Here is a 27,249-nt window from a genome sequence, read left to right on the forward strand (position 1 = left end):
GAATGCAAGTGAAGAGTACTTGATAAAGAATATCCATTGGTCAACAGAATGCTAAGCCGGATACATAAAGAGAATACATTAAATACAATTATTAAAATACAAATAAATTTTCAAGAGACCGGCATGTATGGTTCAAATGGTTCATTTTAATAACAGAGATTGCATAAAGTATACAACCTGAAATTCTTATTCTTCGTAGACATCCCTGAAACAAAAAGAAAACAAGGAATGAATGTCAGAAACATCAGAACACCAAAGCCCATCTTTCTCCTCCCATGTGCAGAAGCATTGACACTCCCCCTCCCCCCACTTGCACCAACCCCCTCCTCGCACCCCCCACCCGCCATGCAAGCAATAGCGAAAGCCCCCAAAGAGATTTTGATCTGGAGTCCATGAAAAAACTACAGCCCATCCCAACACTGCAGGATCTCAGACAGGCTCTCAGTCACTAGAGAGGGAGAGGGAAAGGGAGCAGCTTGGAGTAGGGAGTTGTGAGTTACTAGTTTATTATTTTTAAGAATTTATTAAATATCTTGTGAATAATGGTATATTACAGAAACCAACTTTTGCCATCCATAATCATGTTGTGGAATGTGTTGCCCTTTCTATATAATGTGGTCAGTACTTTTTAACCGACTTTAAGTGTTTAAATTTAATTAAGTTTCTCTTTTTAACATTAAAATGCTTTCATAATTTTCAATGCAATTGCTCTAATTTGGTAAAGTTAATTTTGTGGTAATATTGCCTGCATATGAATTGTTCAGTCATTGAATTTGTCAGGTCATAGAAGGATTCAGCCAATATAAAGGTGCCCTCCTTAACAACTAATTCAATACAGTTGCAATAAGGTTGCAGGAAGCTGAGAAACACGATGGACATATAGTGAACTGATAAAGGATTTGCCATCTATCTAAATCAAATAATACTAATTAAAACCTTGTTACACCAGACATTGCTTATAGACTAAGAATAAGGGAATGATGTTTTATTGAGAATGAACTTGAACAGTAACTGCTGTTGAAAAGTATTACAATTACAGTTAACTGAAACCAGAGATCTAAATCATCAGGACCTCACCATTCTGTGAAAGTTTAATGTAATGAGACTCAGCAGTGCTTGATTTTCTCTCATTCTGATTCTATTTTCCAGTGATGAAAATTATTTAATTGTAAGGTTTCCTTCATGAAAGAGAAGCAGCAAAGGTGTTTTTACAGAATCTGTTAGATGGTGTTGTTACTGAGTAACTCAGATCAGAGGTTGCGACCTTAAAGAAACTCAAAATGGACAGTCACAGTCACAGTTTTCCAGCTGATCTCTAGGATTTATATGATCTGAGAAAGAAAGGTTTCTAATACATTTTTGCTAAAATTACCTGACAATATATTGATTAATGACTCTTTCAATAAAGCTTGAAAGGCCAAATTTATCATATGTTTAATGAACATTTCTGCAAATTCAGGGCATTCTGGGGTACTGGCGAAAGTTGAGGATGTTCTGGTCTGCTAACAAAGCTGGAGGTCTCATTCATTTGACCTATTACTTGCAAAGCACCAAGGTTAAGATTGTACAAATTCTGTGTTTGTTATAGTTGTCTCTGGCTATTTCATTAGAGCAGCTAATGTACAAAAACAAAATCACCAGAATCTCCTGCAGAGTTTATAACAGCAGGGGGAGAGAATAATTTAAGATTAAACTTTGACTTGGAAATAACAGTGAACAAATTGGAGAGGTTTTCAAATCACGCTCAAATTATAGATGATATGTGTTTGATAAATGTGAACATATGAGAAGTTTGAGCTCATCATATAAAATTCACTACATCCCACACACTTTTGCACCGTGCTTTTTTTTAACACTGGGCAGTACACAGTATTTCCATTGTAAACACACTTGCTCATCCAAAGGAAAGGACTTGGTTAGCTGTAAATTTGTATTTACATAAGTCTTATTTAGATATTTATTGAGATAACCACGCTGAATGGGTCCTTCTGGTCCTTCAAGCTGTGCAGCTCAGTAATCCCCCGATTTAACCCCAGCCTATTCACAGGACAATTTACAATGACCGATTAACCTACCAACTGGCATGTCTTTAGACTAGGAGGGAACTGGAGCACCCTGAGGAAACCCACGAGGTCATGTGGAAGAAAATAAACTCTTGTATGTTTTGAATAACGTTTCCAGATTTTTTTGTGACTGGTTGTAATTCTGCATTTTCTTTTGCTGTTGCAGGTACGTGGAAATAAGGGAGAAGTTTTGTATATTCTGGATGCCAGCAATCCTCGGCATTCAAATTGGCTACGCTTTGTCCATCAGGCCCCAACACAAGAAGTGAAAAATCTGGCTGCAATTCAGGTATGTATGGGAATGCCACAGAGGCCTTTAAAGGTGGCTAATGGTTATTCAGTTGTCTTTTTTCCCATTATTTTATATATAGCCACCTACAGTGGCACTGCACCTGCTCTTCAATTTGCAAGTCAGTTGTAATGCTAGTGAATTAGCATTTAGTTCTGATAGATAGTTCAGATCTATCTGTGGATTATGGTAATTATGTTTTTTTATTGGAAATAATGGGTTTCAATAAACTTGCAGTAACCGTGGTCTATTTCAGCCATGATGTAGCCTAATCAATAAATTGATGCTTTCAATCTTAATTTAAAGTTCTATATCAATGTCTTAATCCAAAATCAAACAAGAAGTACTTAGGAAAAGCAGTAATTATCATGAATCCTTGTTAAAGTAGCTTTTTAAAGCAGTTTTTTAATGCTGATGCCAATTTCATTGATATTTTTCTATGATAATAGACTGGTTTAAGATGTTCTTTACCCCATGGATATATGGAAGTTCACAGTGCGGTGTGTTATGTTTGTTCTTAATAAAGACAAACAGCATGGGTAAAAATGCTAGCACATATTTATCTGGGATCTCCAGTAATGGCTTCCAGCTCAACATGGGCACGTGCGCCCACTCACCAATGTCACTTCTGGTTCCGGGTGAACTGCCCACATTGCACACTGGGAACTGAAGGTATTTATTATGTACACACATAATAACACATTTCCCTCCTTTAAAGAAAATAAACAATCATGAGAAGGTGTCCTCATAAACCTGCAAGAAACAATAATGCTTTCCAACAAAGATATTTACAGTAACGTCAATTGTAATGAGCATGTACACTTAGCTGCTTTCAATCAGTCTCTGTGGTGGTTTAATGATCCTTTGGGCTTCCTATTTATTTTCCATAGATGTATTGCTTTCATTTGCTGTATTCAGTCTCTGATCAACATGTTCATTTCTTTCACATCCTTCTGCCAAGATCTTACCTGTTCGTCCCTGTTCTTTTTCTTGCTGTGTGACTATAGTTTGCTCCATATGCCTCACAATGGAGCCATGGACTGATCAGTGAGTCTTTGCACAAGGTTGAACTGATTCTGTCTCAATTCCCAAATCTCCTTCTGCTGGCTGTGTATCATAGATGGCAACTCCTGTTGGTTTGTGTTGAACTGTTGCTGTTCTGACCTTAGGGACTGCATGGTTCCCAGCTTCCTTTTTATTTTTCCTCTTCAACTTTGGAGATGGTTATGGAGTTACTTTTGATTTCCAGTCTTTAACTGGAAGTTGATGAGAGTCAGATTTTGAGCCAAAGCTGCATGATGTGGAAGCAGGACTAAAAAAACTTCCTCATCCTGTGACACTGGCATCCTGACTGTCATGCTAGTGTAGCTGGTATGGATGTCTATGGAAAGCGGAGTTATTGTGCTTCTGTTGCTCTCATGGATGCTGTTTCTCAAGTTACATCAAAAAACATCTGTGTACTCTTCTAAGTGAAATGTGGACGTTTTTGGACTGTGAAGCCTCCACAAAAACTCTTTTCACCAGGATGAGATTTTCCCATGCACTGAGACCTAATGTGGGTTGTACACACTTTTCAACAATCAGTAGCTGTGCCTTTAGTTGCTGCCCCTTGTGCTTGAAGGTCACTATACAGCCCCCTTTCACTGGAACGTAGCTGGTCACTTTTAACTTAATTGGGTAAATCTTGGTTTTAACTTTGAGAATCTTGTAATCATCCAACTGACACCATGTTATGTTTGTTCTTAATAAAGACAAACAGCATGGGTAAAAATGCCAGCACAAATTTATTTGGGACACTCTAGTAATGGCTTCCAGCTCAACACCGAGTGTGTGCAATCTCTCCAATGTCACTGACGTTTCCGGTTCCATTGAACACTGGGAACTGAAGTTCCTTGTTATTAACACACATAATAACACAGGTGGTTCAAATATTTACAGCAGAAGTGAATATCAAACTAATGTAAGACTGTGATTCACTTTTCTCCAGGCTACCAAAGCGTTCACTTTATAGACTCAGGAGATTTGACGTTCTTCTGTTTCTCCGACCCTTGATAGGGTTTCTCCTTGCTTCTTATCTGGACCACCAAAGAAAATCACTTTTACTTTTTCATCCAATACATGTTCTGTTACTACATTCTCATCAGTCATTTAATTGGTGTGACCAAATATCAAATTGGAATTGTAGTCCTTTGAAGATTTATCATTGCTCGTTGGGAATTTAATGCTACGTAAATAATAATGGTGATGCTTATGCATAGTGCACATTTTGAATCCTGGTTGTAGTTTAGATGGCTTGGTGTATTGCATTTGTATGTGGGGAGTAAATATTACCTTTCACCTTCCTTATCTTTGTTCCTTCACTTACCTGTGAATAGTCACATATGGTATAATTCTGCTGTGGAATAAGTTATTCTCAGTATGTGCATTGGGTAGCCTGTAGGAAAGAGGCCTGGTATCCAATCTGTGTGGATTGGTAATAACATTTCCTCCTTGCTGTTGATCAACACTGGCGCACCTCAGGGATATGTCCTTATCCCACTGCTCTACTCTCTCTACACCCATGACTGTGTGGCTAGGCATAGCTCAAATGCCATCGATAAATTTGCTGGTGATGCAACTATTGTAGGTCGAATCTCAGATGGAGGCGAGAAGGCGTATGGGAATGAGATATACCAGCTAGTTCAGTGGTGTCACAGCAACAACCATGCACTCAACGTCAGTAAGACCAAAGAGCTGGTTGTGGTCTTCAGAAAGGATAAGATGAGGGAACAGAAATCAGTCTTCATAGAGGGATCAGAAGTGGAGAGAATAAATAATTTTACATTCCTGGATGTCAGTATCTCTGAGGATCTAACCCGGTCCCAAAATATCATTGCAGCTATAAAGAAGGCAAGACAGCGGCTGTATTTCTTTAGGAGATCTGGTATGTCACCTAAAACACTTGAAAACTTCTATGGATGTACCGTGGACAGCATTCTGACAGGCTGTATCATTGTCTGGTTTGAAGGATTGAAAGAAGCTGCAGAAAGAAAGAAGCTACAGAAAGTTGTAAAAATTGGTCAGCGCCATCTTGGGTACGAGTTTCCATAGTGCCCAAGAGATCGTCCAGGAGCAGTGCCTCAGAAAGGCGGCGTCCATTATTAAGGACCCCTAGCAACCAGATCGTGCCGCTTCTCATTGTTACCATCAGGAAGGAGTTACAGAAGCCAGAAGGCACACACTCAGTGATTCAGGAACAGCTTCTTTCCCTTTGTCATCCAATTTCTAAATGGACGTTGAACCCATGAGTGCTAACTCATTTTTATTATTATTAAGATGAAAAAATCTGCAGATGCTGGAAATCGAGGCAACACACAAATTGTTGGAAGAACTTAGCAGGCCAGGCAGCATCTAAGGAAAAAAGTGAACAGTTGATGTATCAGGCCGAGACCCTTCATCCCAGCCCTGAAGAAGGGTCTCAGCCTGAAACGTTGACTAATTATGGTTTTCTATAGATGCTGCCTGGCCTGCTGAATTCCTCTGGCATTTTGTGTGTGTTGCTTTTTAAAGAAAATTATTTCTGTTTTTGCACTATTTTTAATTTTATTTTATATATATATATACAGTGCCTATAAAAAGTATTCACTCCCCCCTCCCCCCGGAAGTTTTCATGTTTTATTATTTTACAACATTAAATCACTGTGGATTTAATTTGGCTCTTTTTGACACTGATCAACAGAAAAAAACTTCCATATCAAAGTGAAAACAGATCTCTATGAAGTTAGTTCAATTAATTACAGTTATAAAACACAAAGTAATTGATTGTTTTAAGTTTTTATCCCCTTTGATATGACACACCAAATCATCACTGGTGCAGCCATTTGGTTTCAGGAGTCACATAATTAGTTAAATGGAGATCACCTATGGCAGCCAAGGTGTTTCAATTGATGGTAGTGAAAATACACCTCTATCTGGAAGGTCCAACTGCTGGTGAGTCAGTGTCCTGGCAAGAACTACAACATGAAGACAAAAGAACACTCATCCACATAAAGGTTATTGAAAAGCACATGTAAGGAGATGGATACAAGAAAATTTCCAAGTCGCTGGATATCCTTTAGAGTACAGTTAAGTCAATCATGAAGAAATGAAAAGAATATGGCACAGTTGTAAATCTGCCTGGAGCAGGCTGTCCTCAAAAACTGAGTGACTGTGCAAGAAGGGGATTGGTGAGGGGGGCACCCAAGACAGCTCTGGAGAAGTTGTAAACTTCAGTGGCTGAAATGTGAGAGACTGCATATACAGCAACTTTTACTTGGGTGTTTCACCAATCACAGTTTTATGGGCGAGTGGCAAAGAGGAAGCCACTGCTTTTAAAAAAAACTCACATAAAATCTCGGCTGGGATATACCAGAAGGCATGTGGGAGACTCTGCATTCACCTGGAAGAAGGTTCGATGGTCTGATGAAATCAAAATTGAGCTTTTTGGCCATCAAACTGAATGCTGTGTTTGGCGGAAGCCAAACACCACATATCATCAAAATCACACCATCCTACTGTGAAGCATGGTGGTGGCTGCATCATGCTGTGGGGATGCTTCACTGCAGCAGGCCCTGGAAGGCTTGTGAAGGTAGAGGATAAAATGAATGCAGCAAAATACAGGGAAATCCTGTCGGAAAACCTGATGTAGTCTGCGAGGGAACTGCGACGTAGGAGAAGATTTGTTTTCCAGCAAGACAATGACCCCAAGCGTAAAGCCAAAGCCAGACAGGAAAGGCTTAAAAACAACAAAAGTTAATGTCGTGGAGTGGCCAAGTCAGAGTGCAGACATCAGTCCAATTGAGAATTTGTGGCTGTACTTGAAAATGGCTGTTCACTCAATCCCTATGCAATCTGACAGAGCCTGAGCAGTTTTTGAAAGAAGAATGGGGAAAAATTGCAGTGTCCAGATATGCAAAGCTGATAGAGACCTATTTAAGGCTGTAATTGCTGCCAAATGTGCATCTGCTAAATACTGACTTGAAGGGGTTGAATACTTATGCAATCAATTATTTTGTGTTTTATACTTGTAATTAATTTAGACCACTTTGTAGTGTCTTTGTTTTCACTTTGACATGAAAGAGTCCTTTTCTGTTGATCAGTGTCAAAAAAAGCCAAATTAAATCCACTGTGATTCAATGTTGTAAAACAATAAAATATGAAAACTTCTGGGGCAATGGGAATTCTTTTTATAGGCACTATACTTACTGTAATTGCCGGCTGGTGGTGTAAGTGGCATCAGCGCCGGACTTCGGAGCGAAGGCTCCCAAATTCGAATCCAGCCAGCTCCCTTGCACGCTTTCCACCCGTGCTGCGTTGACTGTCGAGCTAGCAACTCAGCCTCGTAAAAATAAGAAAGCCTGCTAAAAAAACGCTGTCATGATGGTGTCCTGATGACTCCACTCGGAGTTAAGGGCTTTCTTCTTACACTTACTGTAATTAATTATTTAGCGGCAGCAGTACAGTGCGATACTAAGTTAACAAATTTCATGACATATGTCGGTGATATTAAACCTGATTCTGATTCATTTCATTGCTGCAGTGTATGTTGGTCAACTACCGTGACCCTGCTCTCACTAACCGAGACTCCTCCCTGTTCACCATTCCATGCACAGCATGTGCCACGTGGCAGTATTGTCCAATTCACCTGTTGAATATTCTTGTATTATTTTGAACTCCAAGACCAGCATTTATTGGTGACTAATAACTTTTTTTTGCCCATATTAGTTACAAACACAGATCTGGGTTTTGGTCTGCATTGGCCATTCTGAGCTCCCAGTTACATTCCCTTTCAGTTCTCCTTTCTGTCCCCATGCTGACTTACTCATCTTCATCTTCTTCTTTCTGTCAGGGTGAAACCCAGTGTAATTTCTTATTCCACCTGGGTAGCCCACAACTTAATGATATGGAAATTGGACTTACCAATTTTAATACCCCGCTCCTGTGGTTTTACCCCTCTTTCCTTTCTACCTCTCCTCAAATCTTGCTCCAGTACTCACATTTTTGTCTCCTTTCCCTCCCACCCATTCCCTACCACAACCCTCATCACCTGTTTCATCTTTCTCCCCACCTGGTTCCTTCTATTCACCCACGACACACGCAGTTCACCTACTGACACCCCCTAAACTCCCCACACTCATCTGCCATTCATCTCTCCCCGAATGGTCCTCATTCTCACTTTCTTATTGGATTCTAGCATTGGTTACCCTTTGTGTTCATATTTGTCTCCTTCTAGCAGCTGTCTCTAACTTTCACATTCACTCCCTCTACCTTCTCCATCTGCCTTTTTTTCTGTTTGTCTGCCTGCATCATTCACCTGCCACTGTCCTCCAACCCCACCCCTACTCCCCTCCCCTAACTGGCACAACCGGGGTATCTTCTCAGTCCACCAATCACCCTGAACTTCTGTCTCACTTCTCTTCTCGTGTTCTCGCCAATTCACTTCCCCACTCTCAGTCCTGGTACAGGGTCTTGCCCTGAAATATCAACATATTTCCTTCAGCTGCACAGATGCTGCTCAGCCCACCGAGTTCCTGCAGCAGACGGTAACTCCACATTCCGGAATCTGTGTCCCCATCATGTTACCCATTATTTAATGATTTTTTAAATATAGATACTTCTTTCTACCAAGTCAATTAATATACAGGTTCTTTTCATTTTTTAGAGGCATAGATTTAAACTTTTATAAAAGATAATTCATAAATTTGGAGGGTACTTCAGAGTATACGTACATTTCTGTCCATGTAACTACTTTCCAATCTGACTCAAAGGCAGCTAATACTAAATCCTGTTGGGAAAGCTCTCAGTTACAAGCTACAGTAAGGAAATGCTAAAGGGTATGGGACATGAAATATTCGAAGTTAACGACTACTATTTTAAAAAATGAGCTCACTGAAATTATAATAGTCATTTTGTCAGTTGCAGTCAGTTACTTATTAAGCTACGGTTTGTTGTTTTATAAATGTTCAAAATTTCCTTCAATGTAACAATTGGAACTAGTACAAATTGGAGGGGAAGTCCTCGAAAGAGTTTGCGGATGACCCATTGATAACATTGCTGGTTAGTTCGATGCACCAGATTATTTTCTTTCGGACCCCAGAATTCAATTTGACCTCTCAAGGTCCTGTAGTAATTGCTGCCAAAGAATGTTCTGAGATTTATTGCAGAGGAACTGGTATAGGGGATACATTTCTAAATTCCCCAACCTTTACTTTTTTATGAGGAATTTATTAGACTTCCAATATCATCAATCCTGGTTGTTTAAGATTGATGTTGAATCCATCTCTCCTCACATGAATATTGTACTGCTTCACTGAGTACTTGGTTCTGATGACAAACTTGCATTAGAAAGCCCATAACGTAATTTGAGTCAGAAACATAAGATACAGATGGAAGTGTTTTGTTTAGCTGATAGTATATTATCTTTTACCATGTTGAGGATGAAGAGACTAAGACTTTTAGCCCATTTTCATTTAGTCTCTATGTGGTTTATGTCATTTCAGCCTGAATGGCAGGATGTAAAATATTTGCTATGTGTTTGTGTTATTATTTTAAGTTTCTCCCTCCTTGTTTTCCTTCAGCAATGATGGGGATTTGGGATTATCTGGCTGCTTATTTATCCCATGTTTTCTTTGTTGTTGAGGGCATTTGTAGCTCCCTTATTGACCTGGTATGAAGAACTGAATCAAGGGCAAAAGTTGTAGCACCTCAAAATCTTAGACTTTTCTCAATGGAAAATAAAATAACTTATTGTTTATTCATTTTGCATTCTTGGTACTTACCTTTTCACATTAAAAATGAAAACTTTACCAAATCTCAATGTTAATGGAATTTCCTCAATCCCATTATCGGTTAGCCAATGTACAGCCCAGTGGAACTCTGTTTGCATCTTTCTGCATCTGAAATTACCCATAACAGCTAATCTGATTTACTTATCCCAGTATTTATATGGTGTTCTGAAATAATAATCTTACATATGAAGTATGTTTAAGTTAACATTACTCCTGTGTAATGGAGTATAGTCTGCAATAATAACTGAATCTCTTCCCCAGGGTTCAGTAGAAATCACTGCCTTAGTTGTACTTTTAAGTAGAGACAAGAAGGGAGACATATTTATGTCTTAAAAGTTGCTCTTTGAATGGCTTATTGTACACCACTCACCTGTAGGCTGTTGCTTTTAATTGTTTTCATTTAATTTATTGATGATCCGTTGATGATTCCAGTAAAATGTTTGCTTCAGGAGGAATTGAAAAGCCCTTTATCTCCTGAGATGCATGTGACATCAATTCCGGATCAGAACAATAGAGAAGATTTTGTTGCTGTTATTGTGTAATGTGAAATGGCCCCATTGAGATATCTGCATTCTACAACTGTCAGTAGAGTGCTTGCTGCCATAATAACAAGTAAAAACTGAAACAGCAATCCAACTGTTTTGGCATATTTTGGAAAGTGCACAACCTGTTTCCTTCTCATGGGAGCCCATGTGTGATTTATTATATTCTGCAAACCCTTGACAACAACATGAGGAGATGATGTGTGGACTCCTACTTCTGGAGAACAGGCCAGTTCCTATTTTGGAAATGTATGGGTATTTTAATACTTAGATGGAATTCCAAAAAGGCAGTAACTCTTCTGCTAGAGTGAGTTAACACTGCCGATAGGTTTAACTATATTTTGAGGTTTGCAAATGTTGAAAGAGAAGGTGATGAAGTGAATTGAGACCAATGAGGCCAAGTGGGGATTTGGTTATTATCTATGTTCGTACATAGTAATTGTTTAGATTCTCAGAACATAACTGTTTTATTGGTGACAGACCTGATACCAAGTTATTGTGCATGACAATTTAAATGAAACAGATGCAAATAGGCTAATTACGGGATATGCAACATCCAGGTGAGAGTGAGTCTATTATCATATGTTGCGGTAATTGATAAAATGTTATTATGTTTGGCCTGAATAAAGTGCAAGGTAGAGATAAGCAAATAAACTGAGTAATTTGTTCATTAGATGTGGACTTGACTTACCTAATCTGTCACTGGATTGAGTCCCTAGTTGAGTCATTTTGGAAGGTTGCCAAGAGGCATCCACATTTGTATAAACAGAACCAAAAAGGGCCATTTTTTTCCCTTGATGGGCATTAGTGAACATTATATATATTTTTACAGGGCTTCTGCTCTAATGATTTCAGGTTTACTTAATTATTTGAATTTAAAAAAATCTCTGGCTGCTATGTGGGATTTAAACTTGTCACTCTAGATTAATAGTCAGCCTCTGTATACTAGTTCAGTGCCTTAAACTTGAATTTGTACCTGAATTGGCATGTTTTCCAGAGCTTACCAATGAGAATAGCAGTGCAAAGCCACTCGTAACTACAATAAGAACAACAAATGTTGAAAATGCTCTGCTGATCAGGAAAAATGCAGAGAGAGGGAGAGAGGGAAAGAACGTAGCAGGTTGATATCCTTTTACCTGTACTGGCCAGCTCTAATACAAACTGGAAAGTCTGCACTGTGTCAAGTCAGAAGATCGGATAGTGTTCTTTGAATTAATTTGAGTGTAGTTGCAACTTTATAAAGAAAATCATGCCAGTTATCCTAACTGGTTCCATCATGACCTGGATGGAAACACCAATGCCCATGAATGGAACAGCCTACAAAAAGTAGTAGATGTAGCTCAGTCCGTCACAGACAAAGCCCTCCCTCCGTTGTGCATTTCTATAATGAGCATTGCCACAAGAAAGCAGCATTCATTATCAAGGACTCCTGCCTTCCAGGTCAAGCTCTTTTCTCAATGCTGCCATTGGGAAGTTGGTAGAGGAGCCTTAGGTTCCATACCATCAGATTCGGGAACAGTGATTACCCTTCAACCATCAGGCTGTGTAACCAGTGTAGATAGCCTCACTCACCTCAACTCTGAACAGATTCCACAACCCATGGACTCACTTGCAAAGACTCCAAATCATGTTCTTAGTATTATTTATTTTCTAACAAGAGCGAATCTGCAGTTGGTGGAAATCCAAAGCAAGACACACAAAATGCTGGAGGAGCTCAGCAGGCCAGGCAGTAAACAGTCGACATTTCGGACTGAGACCCTTCTTCTGGACTGATAGAAAGGGAGTGATGCCTGATTTAATAGGTGGGGGGATGGGAAAGAGGCTAGCTGGAAGGTAATTGGTGAAGCCAAGTGGGTGGGAAAGGTCAAGGGCTGGAGAAGAAAGAATCCAATAGGAGAGGAGAGTGGACAATCGGAGAAAGGGAAGGAGGAGGGGACTTGGAAGTATTAGCTGAGAAGAAGAGAAAGGTCAGAATGGGAATGAAGGAAGTGGAGGGAGGAGGAAATTTTGTTCACCAGAAGGAGAAATTGATATTCATGCCATCAGGTTGGAGGGTACCCAGACGGAATGTAAGGTGCTGCTCCTCCACCCTGAGGTGGCCTCATCTTGGCACAACAGGAGGCCATGGACTGACATGTTGAAATGGGAAAGGGAATCAGAATTAAAATATTTGGCCACTGGGAAGTCCTGCTTGGGGCAGATGATGCGGAGGTGCTCAACAAAGTAGTGACTCTATCCCTACTAAGGTGGCAAGAAGATGGGGTGAGCGCGAATGTACGGGAAATGGAGGAGATGTGGGTGGGAGCACTGTCAATCGTGGAGGAAGGGAAACTTCTTTAAAAAAGGAGAATATCTCTGATGTCCTGGAATGGAAAGCCACATCCTGGGAACAGGCAATGGGGTGGTGTGATCAAAACCAAACTCTCACCCCTTCCTCTATTCCCCCACTCAGACCTTTCACTTCTCAGCTGCCTATTACTTCCCCCAGACCCCTCCTCCTTCCCTTTCTCCTGTTGTCTACTCTTCTCTCCTATCAGCTTCCTTCTCCAGCCCCTGACCTTTCCCACCCGCCTGGCCTCACCAATAACTTTCCAGATAGCCCCTTTCTCTTCCCCCCACCTTTTAATTTAGGCACCTCCCGCCTTCCCTTTCAATCCTGAAGAAGGGGCTTGGCTCGAAATAGGAACTGTTTATTCATTTACATTGATGCTGCCTGACCTGTTGAGTTCCTCCAGAATTTTGAATGTCTTGCTTTTTATTTATGTACTTATTTATTTATAATTTTGCTTGCCCAATTTGTCTCCTTTTGCACATTGATTGTTTGTCAGTCTTTGTTTCTATGTAGTTTTTCATTAATTCTATTGTAGTTCTTTGTTATATTGTGAATACCTGCAAGAAAATAAATCTCAAGGTAGTATATGGTTACATACATGTACTTTGATAATAAATTTACTTTGAACTTCTAACTTTGAAAACTTTAAGAGTCCAGAGTGGGCCTGGAATAGGAATTAAAGTAACTGCTAATTGTATGGAGGTGTTCTGCAAAATAGTTGCCAAATCTGTGTTTAGAATCTCAGGTGTAGGGGAAGCCACATTGTGAGCACTGAATGCAGTGCACTAAATTGGAAGAAATTTCTAGAATGTTCACCTTCACTTGGATACATGGTACAAAAGGAAAATATATTAGAGCTGATGTTACATTTCTAGCAGGCGCACAGGGTGAAAATGTTGACCAGAGTGGTTTCGGAGGGAATAGCCCTCTTGAAATACTGAATGGAGAAGGGAGAGAAAGATAAATTCTTGGCGATGTCATTTTGAGGCAGTGGCAGTTACAGATTAAATTCAATCTTTTGAATGTAGAGTTGTCTTCAGTGGCAGATCAGGATAGGGGGCACCTACTTTGGGTGGGAGGAAGAGTGGAGAGCTAGAGGAAGAGGGTTTGAGAGCTGAAGTGTAAGAACTGGAATAGGGTCAATTGAGAACCCTGTTGACAGTGCAGAAGAGGAAATCATGGTTGAGCAAAAAGGAAGAGAACCTGGAAATTCTGAGATGGAAGCTGGGACAATCAGAATAAGACCTCAAGACCACAATGGATATGCTGAATGTGGAGAAATTGGAAGAACTTCTTGCAGGAAACAGAGTGAGGGGAGATGTTAATATAGCTGTAGGAGTCAGTGGCTTTTAATGGATGCTGATCACTTACCTGCTGTATTAGATGGAAATAGTGAAAGGGCACAAAAGTGTCAGAGATGGGCCTCTTGAAAGCAAGATTATGATATATGTTGGTTGCAAATGTGATTTTTTTTTCATTGGCACTGTCCCTTTTTTATTCAAGATCACGCCAAGCTGCAGTCTCCATTGTGGTTGTGGCTCATGCTTGTTTTTTTTGTTATTTTTTAGAATTATAGTTCACAGGGATGGTTTTGGGGACAGAGAAGGGTGTTAGGGGTCAGTTTAGGGTTTAGGGATAGGGATGTGGAGGAATTAGAGTACAGGCCTTTACACCACACCTGAAGGCTAGAGGCAAAGTTGCAGTTGGATATTGGCCCCACAAACAGGTGAGGACCTTTGGGGTTCCATCATTGACAAGACCAGAGTTGAGACCTAATTTCAAAATTCTGTCATCAGTGAGTGAGACTTTTGAGACATGGAAATCAGGCCTTCATCCACAGTTTTCATTTATCATCATCTACGAGTCCTGGGTCATTAATGAAGATTGAAGCCCAAAGGTCATTTGGAAGTTGTTAAAACCCGATGACTGGAGCCCAGATCTGTGAGTCTCTGAAAGTCCACTGGGGAAGTCAGCGCCCAGTGTCTGCGAATCAACGAGTCTGCTGGAGGCTGAAGATGACAGCCTCTTCGAGGGTTAAAGGACTGTATGTGCGTAGGGAGGAACGGGGATTGTTTGCTTTTGTTGCTTGGTATGTTCTATTTTATTGTGGTCTGCCTTGTTCTGCCAAGCATTATGGGTGTGATATGTTGGCACTGCAAGTGTGGTGACACTTGCAGACTGCTCCCAGCCCATCCTTGGGTGTTAGGACAAATGACACATTTCACTGTATGTTTTGATATACTGTAGGTGCAATAGATCTAAATCTGAAGTCTGATGCTCTGGAGCTTTGTATGAGAGGAGGAAACAATCGCAATATAGTCATCTACATAGTGAAAAAAGAGTTAAGGTGTTGCCTGATAGGAATAAAACAAATACTATTCCATGTATCCCACAAAGGCAGAGATTGAACCCATGTGCATTCTTACAGATAGACTATTTCGAGTAAGTGAGAGGGAGAAGTTGCACATTATTAAAAACAAGTTCAACAAGATGAAATGGTTTGGAGGGGGACAACGTGGTCTCTGATCAAGAAAAAGTGAAAGATCTCTCAGGGTATCTTAGTGAAGGATGGAGGTATAGTGAGATTGAATGTACTGTATATACTGAAATTGAGCAATTTGGGGCAAGAGACCAGAAACAATCAAAGTGATAGAAGAGGTTGAGAAAGAGATTCGGTGATGGAGAATGAATGCAGTGAACGGAGGAAGTTCTGTGGGATAGGAACAGGTATAAACAATGTGTCTACTAGGACAGTCCTGCTTGTGGATTTAGAGAGGAGTTAGAAGGAAGACTTCCTGAATACTTTAAGTTCTTCTTTCGGAAGTGTCAAATTATAATAATTTAAATTCAAATGTGATATTTTTGTTTCATAATATACTCTTTATTTTGATTATGACACTCATTTACTCAAGCAGAATGAATTGTTATTATAAAAAGGAATTAAGAGCAATAATCTCTATAATATGTTGTGCTACCGTGTAAGATGAAACAATGGAGAGTTTTTTGGGGAGCAAACAGTTTGCCAAAGCAATCAATATAGACTTGAGAGTTTTAAGAACAGGTTGGAATGTTCTTTTGATTATAACGTGTGTTTATTTTCCAACTGTTCTTGTAATCTCCAGCCATTAATGTTGGAGGTAGGGAATATTAATATGCCAATGGCAAAAAGCTCATTGACGTTGATGCAGAGTTGAAAGTCGCATTCCTTTAGCTAATGAGCAGCAAGAATTTGTTAGGTGCCATTTCCATAAAACTTATTCTGCTGCCCTCACTGTGCACATGGACACAGCTGTGCAGCGAGCTAAACAACTTTTCTAAAATCACACCATGGAGGTTTTCTTTTAGAGAATTTTTAATGAGAATTTCTTTTGTGAAAGCGTAGAGAGTTAACTAAAATGTGTATTAAATTCAATACAGAATTATCTGCATATACTAATACTGTCGATTTTAAGAGGTGTTAAACAAGGTAGTATATGTATGTAACATCCCATATCTATATGATGTAAGCACAAGGCACAACGATAAACTTAAACGTAATACTTTGTTCAAAATATACCTACTAAATGTTTGACAATATTACCAATATTACTTACAGGTATTGCTATTTCAGTGGCAAACAAAGAGCAGATGGAGATGAATGTCTTTCCATTGTGTACTTCAAATCAGAATAAAAACTGCCTGTGCAGGAAGTGGTATAAAAAGCAGCTTATGTATAGAAAGTGACGATCATACAAAATGATCTGTGGCTCTCGTGGCCAGAACACTTGTGGCCAAGAATTGATTAACTATATAAAGAACTGCAAATTATTTCTTTTAAACTACACATTACAGCATTAGCTTTAAAAATGTTTAAGATACGGAGAATAGTGAGTTTTAGATGTATTTCTGATTGTCTGTGGTTGATACGTAGAACTTATTTGTCATCATGCCAGGACTGAGAAACAGTACACAAACATACTAAATACAGCAGCTGGTTTCCTGGTTGGAAGTATCACTGTTCGTTCAGTGTTTTTAACCTGATGAAAAATTATTCAAATTGAGTTTGTTTGAGTCAGCTGTCATGTCTTTTGAAATGTTAATTTATGAAAAATTTTCAGCTTGTATTAGATATTTTAGGATACATTCTGTTCCAGATTAATTAATCACCAGTCAAACGTGAGGTTTGTTTATCGGTCTCAAATTTAAGTAGTCCAAGTAATTATTATTGTCTATTTTGATTATACATTAAGACATTATTTTCAGAGAATTCTCTCCTTTGGCAGCTGAGACAAATTGAAAGTGTTATGTCTCCCCTGATGTGCTTTGTCATTTTATTTCTAATTACTAGATCTCACTGCTTACTTGTAAGTTCACAGATATTGCTGATTACTTATTATTGCATTGTTAAGCAATCAGCTTTCATCATCAGGTCAGAAATGTTATATTGTTTGTACACTTCATTTAGTTGCTCGTAGTTAGAAGCACTTAGGTAGAAGTCAAAGGAATTTCATTCAATATTTGAATCTACCTTTTGTGAGAATGCTGAGAAGTACTGTCTTTTTACATCAGTTCCCTGCATACTGTAAGGCATTGGTGAATAATAAAACTGTCCTCAAACTGCAGCTATGTGGAACTGCAGTTTACCGATCTGTCTGGCTTAAGAAAATGGGGAAACTCTCGAGTGAGGGCAGAATAAAAAGAGATCTGAGTATTCTGTATATCTCTAGCCCTTGCTCAGACATTGCATTGTCCCGAGCATGTTATCTATCCCTGGTTGATTTGCATGACGTTGAAGATCTTTTTCCATTGAAATTACCTCACAATTTCCTTAAATAGGAATAGGAATGTTGGCAGAGAGCCTGATTAATATTTCTCTAAAACCTGACTTCAGCTTACTCAAGTATATTTGGAGTTTTCCACTTTCCACCCTATCATTATGGTCTCTCTGCATCAGCTCTCTCCCAAGCAAAACTTTCTTCACAATGATTGGAAATCTAAAATGAACTCTTTTCTATTGACACACTAATGCGGTAGATAAAATATCAAAAGCAAAATTTCTAAAGAATTTAGGGCGCCTAAGACTTTTTGCACAGTCCTGTATAAGAAACAATAAAAACCTATATTTTGGAATCCAATAGCTCTTTGATTATTGTGATCAAAGTAGGTACTTCTGAAGGATACAACATTGAACTATCATTTATATTTGAGGTTTACCATCTATAACATACTTGACACACTTCATGTATAGTTTTAATAGCATAGTCTTGCTAAACCAAAATAGGTGCATCTTTGCCATGTTCCTTTTAAATATTATACCCACAAGAACAATATACTGGTTAGTAGGTTAATTGGTCACTGTAAATTGTCCTGTGATTAGGCTAGGGTTAAATCGGTGTTACTGGGGCGGCACAGCTTGAAGGGCCTATTCCGCACTGCATTTCTAAATACAGTAAATAGATATAAATATTCATTAGGGAGTCTTCTGGAGTTATGTGAATATGGCACCTATCAGTTCAAACAAGAACCAGGCTTCAGTTCTTATTGAAAGTGCAAATAAGTTCAGGAAGCTTTTATTGGTCTTCAGTGTTGTTTGTAAATTGCAAGCAGTAAATTGAAGTTAAAAGCACAGGCTGCTCCCCAAGCGAAGAATTGCCTATGCAAGAGCCAAACATTAAGACAATGGGTTTGTGAAAATTGGCTTGTATCAAACCAGGAGACAGGGCTGGTCATTTGCACCATTGTGAATTGCGTGAAGCTGGCAGACCAAACGAATGTTGTCACTTGGCATATCAATCATGATCATGGGTATAGATAATCAATAGTCTTTGTGTACTTACTATATTTATGTACTCAGAGACAGCCCTGAAAAAGTTAATTTTAGAGACAGCCCTGAAAAAGTTAATTTTGGTTGTCTGGCTCTCTGTTGTCAAAAGGTTTTAGAGTATTTGTGTCAATTAGTTTCTCCCAAAGGTGTTTGACCCTTCGGAATTGTCTTATCAATTACAACATACTTCCACTCAAAGGGACCATTTGTCAACCCAGAGTACTGAAGTGAACAATGTCATTTTAACTATTGAAATTGTACTGAATCATCTGCTATTACCGTTTGACCTAAAGGGTATTAAAATGTGATGTACTTTTGGGTTTGTGAGATTCTAGCGAGAGAACTGTCTTCTCTAAGCTATGCAGGTCCACAGCTGCAACTTTGCTGCCATGCAGCTGGAATTTGCTTTTATACAATCTTAATATAATTTTGAAATTTGTTAATATAGTTATGAAATACCCTGTAATTAATTGTGCTAATAAATATAATCCATAAATGTTCTAAATAATAAGTGTACCACAACCTTTACTTTGAAACATTTTAGTGCTTTGACATAATTACATTATCTGTGTTTTAAGTTACAACACTGTTACAAATTGTAACCCACCTCTTTGCAACCCACCTCTTTGCACACTGCCAGTTCGCAAAGAGGGTGTGGAGGAGGATGGACGGGCTAGTGTCACGTTTTATCCCCAGCAGCTGCGTAACAGAGGACTCTCTGATCTACGGGCTGTTCCCGGGGACGCACACAGAGACCAACATCCGGTGCTGCTGGCAGATCATCAACTCGGTGAAAGATGCTCTTTGGTCAGCCCGAAACTTGATGATCTACCAGCACATGGAGATGTCCGTGGGAGAATGCTGCCGACTGGCACATTCTCGGCTGCAGGAGTATGTGCTGAGGGACGCACTGAAACTCGGTGCAGCCACCGCAAGGGCCCGGTGGGGAAGGACCACAGTATAGGTTTCTCCACCCGTGGGAGTGGGAGGGGTCGGTGGGCGGGGAGTATACCCCTCAACAATGATATGCTAAACTGAACTACTGGAGTGCCACGTGGGTGGCTATAAATACGGATATGTACTGAGTATAATGGAAACGTGTGTAAAGGATGAAAAGTTATTGAATGATTTATTGTATATATTTATTTGAATAAAGTATATTTTGAAATAAAAAAAGCAATAAACACAGAATGGAAGTCAGTAGCTCATTTTTAAGAAACTGCTGGCTGGCTAAACGCAGACACTGTCTATTTAAAGGTTTACAAAACACTGAATATTTTCATTGTACTGTATTTCACTGTACTGTTCAATGAATAAATAAAATCAAAAGAACGTGATTTTTCAATTTTCATTCTAAATGTTCATGGTATGCATGCAGTACTATGCAAAAGCCCTTGGCACATACATATTGCTAGGGTGCCTGAGAATGTGCTACAGTACTGCATTTACCAATGTGGAGTGGAGAGTGAGTTTGTAAATCTGGTGGGATTAAAGAATGCTGGGAATGGTGAAGATGGAGTGCCACAGGAGGTGCATGGGACAGGTGGGTCAGAAAAGGAGTGCCATGGGTAGGGGGTGGTGTAGGTGAAAGCACATCCAGTCTTGAGAAACCAGGCAAATTTATTACGTTCCAAACAATTCGTTTACTTATCATTAAAGAATGTCTCTCTGGTGCTTCCTGCTCCCTTCCCCTTTCCCCAACTATGATTCCCCTCTCCCAGCCCCCTTCCCACTTTCAGTCCACAATAGCGATCCATATCACAATCAGATTTATTGTTGTTCACCTATGTCATGATTTTCTTTTTGCAGCAATACTGTGCAATACATAAATTTACTACAGTGCTATACAAAAGTCTTAGGCATCATTACTATATATATGTGCCTAAGACTTTTGCACAGTACTGTATTATATAAAAAAATAAAAAGCCATGCAGTTTTCAGGTTGTTTAAATATTTCATTCTCAGGCAATGGTTGGTCCATGCAGCTGCTAAAAAAAAATAAAGGAAACATTGATCTAGAGTGTCTCCAGGAAAATGCCTGTGCTTATGCTAAATAAAGACTTGTACATCACCCGCTTTAGTGTCTCTCCTGTGTCTTCAATCACAATCCCAACAATGTCTGTCAGTAAATTGAATAAATTATACAAACCAGCAATGGATTAACAGATCTAGAGTAAACTACATTTCCTCTATAATCAGTCTCAGAGGCCGATGTTAGGCTGTCTTTAAAGAGAGTAAACCCTCGCAAGGCAGAAGGTCCCGACAGAGTACCTGGTAAGGCTCTGAAAACTTGTGCCAACCATCTGGACATTTTCAACCTCACTCTATTATGGGCAGAAGTTTGTATTTGCTTCAAAAAGGCAACAATTATACCAGTGCTTAAGAAGAATACAGTGAGCTGCCTTAATGACTATCGCACGGGAGCACTCACATCTACAATGATGGAATGCTTTGAGAGGTTGGTCATGACTAGATTGAACTCCTGCCTCAGCAAGCACCTGGACCCATTGCAATTTGCCTATTGCCATAATAGGTCAATGGCAGATGCAATCTCAATGGCTCTCCACACGGCTTTAGACAACCTGGACAGCACAAACATCTACGTCAGGATGCTGTTCATCAACTAGAGCTCAGCATTTAATACCATCGTTCCCACGATCCTGATTGAGAAGTTGCAGAATCTGGGTCTCTGTACCTCCCTCTGCAATTGGATCCTTGTCTTCTTAACTGGAAGACCACAATCTGTGCAGATTGGTGATAACATCTCCTCCTCGCTGACAATCAACACTGTTGCACCTTAGGGATGTGTGCTTAGCCCACTACCCTACTCTCTGTATAGCCATGACTGTATGGCTAGGCATAGCTCAAATACCATCTATAAATTTGCTGATGATACAACCATTGTTGGTAGAATCTCAGGTGGTGACGAGAGGGCGTACAGGAGCGAGATATGCCAACTAGTGGAGTAGTGCCGCAGCAACAACCTGGCACTCAATGTCAGTAAGGCGAAAGAGCTGATTGTGGACTTTTGGAATGGTAAGACGAAGGAACACATACCAGTCCTCATAGAGGGATCAGAAGAGAGACTGAGCAGTTTTAGTTTTGGGTGTCAAGATTTCTGAGGATTTAACTTGGTCTCAACATATTGATGCAGTTAAAAAGAAGGCAAGACAGTGAGTATACTTCATTAGGAGTTTGAAGAGATTTGGCATGTCAACAAATACACTCAAAAATTTCTATAGTTGTACTGTAGAGAGCATTCTGACAGGCTGCATCACTGTCTGGTATGGAGGGACTACTGCACAGGACCGAAAGAAGCTGCAGAAGGTTGTAAATTTAGTCGGCTCCATCTTGGGTACTAGCCTACAAAGTACCCAGGACACCTTCAAAGAGCGGTGTCTCAGAAAGGCAGTGTCCATTATTAAGGACCTCCAGCACCTAGGGCATGCCCTTTTCTCACTGTTACCATCAGGTAGGAGGTACAGAAGCCTGAAGGCACACACTCAGTGATTCAGGAACAGCTTCTTCCCCTCTGCCATCCGATTCCTAAATGGACATTGAACCCTTGGACACTACCTCACTTTTCTTTAATATATAGTATTTCTGTTTTTCGCACAATTTTTAATCTGTTCAGTATATGTATACCGTATAAAGTATATTGAATAAGATTTACTAAGGTATATGGAATAAGATTTACTATTTATTATTATTTTATTTTTTTCTTCTATATTATGTACTGCATTGAACTGCTGCTACTAAGTTAACAAATTTCACGTCACATGCCCTGGTTCTGGTTCTGATTCTGATTCTGATTTCCATTATATGATCTGTCACTAATGTTTATTGCTGAGATGAATAAAAGAAGCTTGTAAGTAGAAAAGGCATCATTTAAAGAATTATATAATCCAACAGGCCCAACCCACCCACTGCATCACTACAATGTTAGTAAGGAGTCTTTGATCTTAAGCAACAACATTATTTGACAAAGTAGCTTATTTTATGAATATGGAGCCTCTTAATTGAGGTATCATTTCCCCAAGCCACTCTATGTATATAAGTTATTTCTAATGGTCTGTCAAGCTCTTCAGCAAAATCCATAATTAACTACTCAACTCAGCCTATTTATGTGCGAACACACTCTTCCTCAATGTAGGCCACAGGGCCAGAATCAGGCTTGGTCACTTGGTGTATTTTGCTGCAGCCGCATCTGAAACAGCATATATCAAATATTGAATTGGGATTTGCTTTTTTTTTTAATGGGCCAGTACTACAAAAAAAGAAATGTTATTGCTCGAACCACCAGGACAGTTCTCTGGCTCATTTTTCAGTAGAATGTGCTATGTATAATAAAAATCACGAAGCAGTCGTTTACTTTGACATGTCCCGTGTTAAATGGACTGGGTAAACTGTTACGTTATGAATACTATGAAACAAAACTCTGTATTGAAATGATAAAAAAATTAAACCTCCTTCAGATGTTTCAAATAAACATAATTTGCATGTTCATTGCTTCCTCCTAATGGCCATACGAAGGTAATGCAGAAATGTGCAGACATGGAAATGCCTTTTAACTGTTTTCTTGCTTAGATATCACTTTGATAATTCTACTCAGAGCTCTGCGGACCAGCATAATATTACTATTAGTGTAACCAGTCATTTAATATAAAAAATCGTAGAGGAATCTCACAAAAAGCATTTCAATAAACACACGAACTTTATATTTTTGTTTTACTTTGGATAGATGCAGAGCTGTCATCAGCAGGACAAGTGATAATTTAGCAGCATATGTTAATGACTTTGAGTGATAGAGGAGTTCAATAAAACAACATTGCCTCTGTAAAATTTAAGTATTCTGCACAATTTTAATTACAGAGGGCATCTCAATACTAAAAAGACATTAATGCATTTTGAGAATTATCACTATTAAAGTTAAAGGATCAAAGTGTTATGTCAGACCATTGTGCAGATGAAGTAATTTGGGGATTGGGGAGCATGCCTTATGAGAGTAGGTTGAGTGAACTTGCCCTTTTCCTCCTGGAGCGACAGAGGATGAAAGGTGACCTGATAGAAGTGTACAAGATAATGAGAGGCATTGATCATGTGGGTAAGACCATAAGACAAAGGAACAGAAGTCAGCCATTTGGCCCATCGAGTCTGCTCTACCATTTGATCATGAGCTGATCCATTCTTCCATTTAGTCCCACTCCCCTGCCTTCTCACCATAACCTTTGATGCCCTGGCTACTCAGATACCTATCAATCTCTGCCTTAAATACATCCAATGACTTGACCTCCACTGCTGCCCGTGGCAAGAAATTCCACAGATTCACCACCCTCTGGCTAAAAAAATTTCTTTGCATCTCTGTTCTGAATGGGTGCCCTTCAATCCTTAAGTCATGCTGTCTCGTACTAGACTCACCCACCATGGGAAACAACTTTGCCACATCCACTCTGTCCGTGCCTTTCAACATTCGTAATGCTTCTATGAGGTCTCCCCTCATTCTTCTAAACTCCAAGGAGTACAGTTCAAGAGCGGTCAAACGTTCCTCATATGTTAACCCTCTCACTCCCGGAATCATTCTAGTGAATCTTCTGTGAACCCTCTCCAACGTCAGCACATCCTTTCTTAAATAAGGAGCCCAAAACTGCACACACTACTCCAAGAAAGGTCTTACCAATGCCTTATAGAGCCTCAACATCACAACCCTGCTCCTATACTCTATTCCTCTAGAAATGAATGCCAACATTGCATTTGCCTTCTTCACCACCGACTCAGCCTGGAGGTTAACCTTAAGGGTATCCTGCAGGAGGACTCCCAAGTCCCGTTGCATCTCAGAACTTTGAATTCTCTCCCCATTTAAATAATAGTCTGCCCATTTATTTCTTCTACCAAAGTGCATAACCATACACTTTCCAACATTGTATTTCATTTGCCACTTCTTTGCCCATTCTTCCTATCCATCCAAGTCTCTCTGCAGACTCTCTGTTTCCTCAGCACTACCGGCCCCTCCACCTATCTTCGTATCATCAGCAAACTTAGCTACAAAGCCATCTATTCCATAATCCAAATCATTGATGTACAATGTAAAAAGAAGCGGCCCCAACACAGACCCCTGTGGAACACCACTGGTAACTGGCAGCCAACCAGAATGGGATCCCTTTATTCCCACTCTCTGTTTCCTGACAATCAGCCAACGCTCTATCCACGTATGTAACTTTCCTGTAATTCCATGGGCTCTTATCTTGTTTAGCAGCCTCATGTGCGGCACCTTGACAAGGGCCTTCTGAAAATCCAAATACACAACATCCACTGCATCTCCCTTGTCTAACCTACTTGTAATTTCCTCAAAAAATAGCAATAGGTTTGTCAGGCAGGATTTTCCTTTAAGGAAACCATGCTGAGTTCTGCTTATCTTGTCATATGCCTCCAGGTACTCTTTAACCTCATCCTTGGCAATGGACTCCAACAACATCCCAACCACCGATGTCAAGCTAACAGGTCTATAATTTCCTTTTTGCTTCCTTGCCCACTTCTTAAATAGCGGAGTGACATTTGCAATCTTCCAGTCATCCGGAACCATGCCAGAATCTGCTGACTTTTGCAAGATCATTGCTAATGCCTCCACAATCTCCACAGCTACTTCCTTTAGAACACGAGGCTGCATTCCATCCGGTCAGGGAGATTTATCTACCCTTAGACTATTCAGCTTCCTGAGTACTTTCTCTGCTGTAATTGTGACTGCGCACATTTCTCTACCCTGACATCATTGAGTGTCTGGTATACCGCTGATATCTTCCTCAGTGAAGACTGATGCAAAGTACTCGTTCATTTCCTCCTTGTCTCCTTATCTCCCATTACAATTTCTCTAGCATCATTTTCTTTCGGTCCTATATCTACTCTCACCTGTCTTTTACTCTTAATATACAGGTTTCCCCCGCCATCCGAAGGTAGAGTATTCCTATGAAACGGTTCGTAAGCCGGAATGTCGTAAAGCGAAGAAGCAATTACCATTTATTTATATGGGAAAAATTTGTGAGAGTTCGCAGACCCAAAAATAACCTACCAAATCATGCCAAATAACACATAAAACCTAAAATAACACTAATATGTAGTAAAAGCAGGAATGATATGATGAATACACAGCCTATATAAAGTAGAAATACTTTTCCACAATCATTGCTGCACCGTTCTCCTCAGCGAAAATCTCACGCAAGCGCTCTCGGCAGAAACACATTGCAAGCGCCATCGGCAAAAACACGGCGCAAGCGCTCTCCAGTAACCTTTAAGCTATGAAGCTGCCAAATCATACCAAATAACACGTAAAAATACACAGCCAATATAAAGTGGAAATAATGTATGTACAGTGTAGTATCACTTACCGGAATCGGGAAGACAGCGTCGAGCACACTGATGATGGTGTGTTAGGCTGAGTCGTCAGAGCTCGGAGTGGTGCAGTTGCCCCCACCCTCTGGGCCGCGACCCGATACCGATCCGCGAAGAATGCAGGTGTACAGCGGTGGCTGGAACACACTCAGCACATCTTTAAGAAAAAAAGCCGAAATAAACAAGCTAATTAATTAGGTGCCGCCCAGCACATAAATGTCGGCCCAGATCAGAGGTGATGCAATCGGCAATCGACAATCGCCTCTGATCTGGGCCGACATTTATGTGCCCGGTGGCACCTAATTAATTAGCTTGTTTGTTTTGGCATTTTCTTAAAGATGTGCTGGGTGTGTCCCGGCTACCGCTTCATTCTCCGTGAATCGCTATCTGTCCGCGGCCCAGGGGTTCGGGTGGTGGGACATTGGGGTGTCATCTGTTTCCATCAGGGCGGGCAGGTCATCTATGTCTGCCTGCCTCGATGTCGAAGGTCGAGGTTCGTCGTCTGCTGTGGCTGATGTGGAAGGTTTGAAAAATGACAGTATGCTTGACTGCTTAGCCTTGCGCATTTTTAGATCATACAGTTCTTTGTAAGCACTCAAACCATCCTGCAAATATGCCCTAAACCGACGTCCATTTCAAAATTAAAGTCGTACTTTATCAATGCAGCGAAAATCTCACGCAGCTGCTTAACGTTCAGTTCCTGGACGACTTCATTTTCGGTCCATTCGCTCCTGCATTTGGTTTTGATTGTTATCCTTTCCTCTTCCAATTGCATCAGTTCTTGGTCATAAGATGCCAAAACCTCTTCAACATCATGTTCGTCAGCTTCCACAAGCCAAACTCACGTTGTCCTTACTTCATTCACCACGATCGAAATGCTTAATTATGTCTAGTTTTACGCTAAGTGTAACACCCTTACGAGCTCTTTCAGGCTTTTCCGGTACCTTAGAACTCATCTTGCTAACGGCTGCTCACAGGCTCGTATTTAAGCAATGCCGGCGAGAATGCAGTTCTGAATCCGGGGGAGAGCGG

General features: G+C 40.0%; 1 protein-coding gene across 3 annotated transcripts in view; it reads left to right on the plus strand.

Annotated features, from left to right (window-relative positions):
* The window catches only part of prdm5 (PR domain containing 5), a 337,650-nt gene that overhangs the window by 35,106 nt on the left and 275,295 nt on the right, over positions 1-27,249 (plus strand). For all 3 annotated transcript variants that reach the window (XR_011885260.1, XM_072251928.1, XM_072251929.1), the window contains exon 3: positions 2,230-2,352. Coding sequence is in view for 2 of the 3 variants with exons in the window: in XM_072251928.1 (XP_072108029.1) it covers positions 2,230-2,352 (123 nt within the window). In the remaining variant the exon portion in view is untranslated. The remainder of the gene's footprint in view (positions 1-2,229; positions 2,353-27,249) is intronic.

Source organism: Mobula birostris, chromosome 3 (assembly GCF_030028105.1).
Source record: "Mobula birostris isolate sMobBir1 chromosome 3, sMobBir1.hap1, whole genome shotgun sequence".
Taxonomy (NCBI): Eukaryota; Metazoa; Chordata; class Chondrichthyes; order Myliobatiformes; family Myliobatidae; genus Mobula; species Mobula birostris.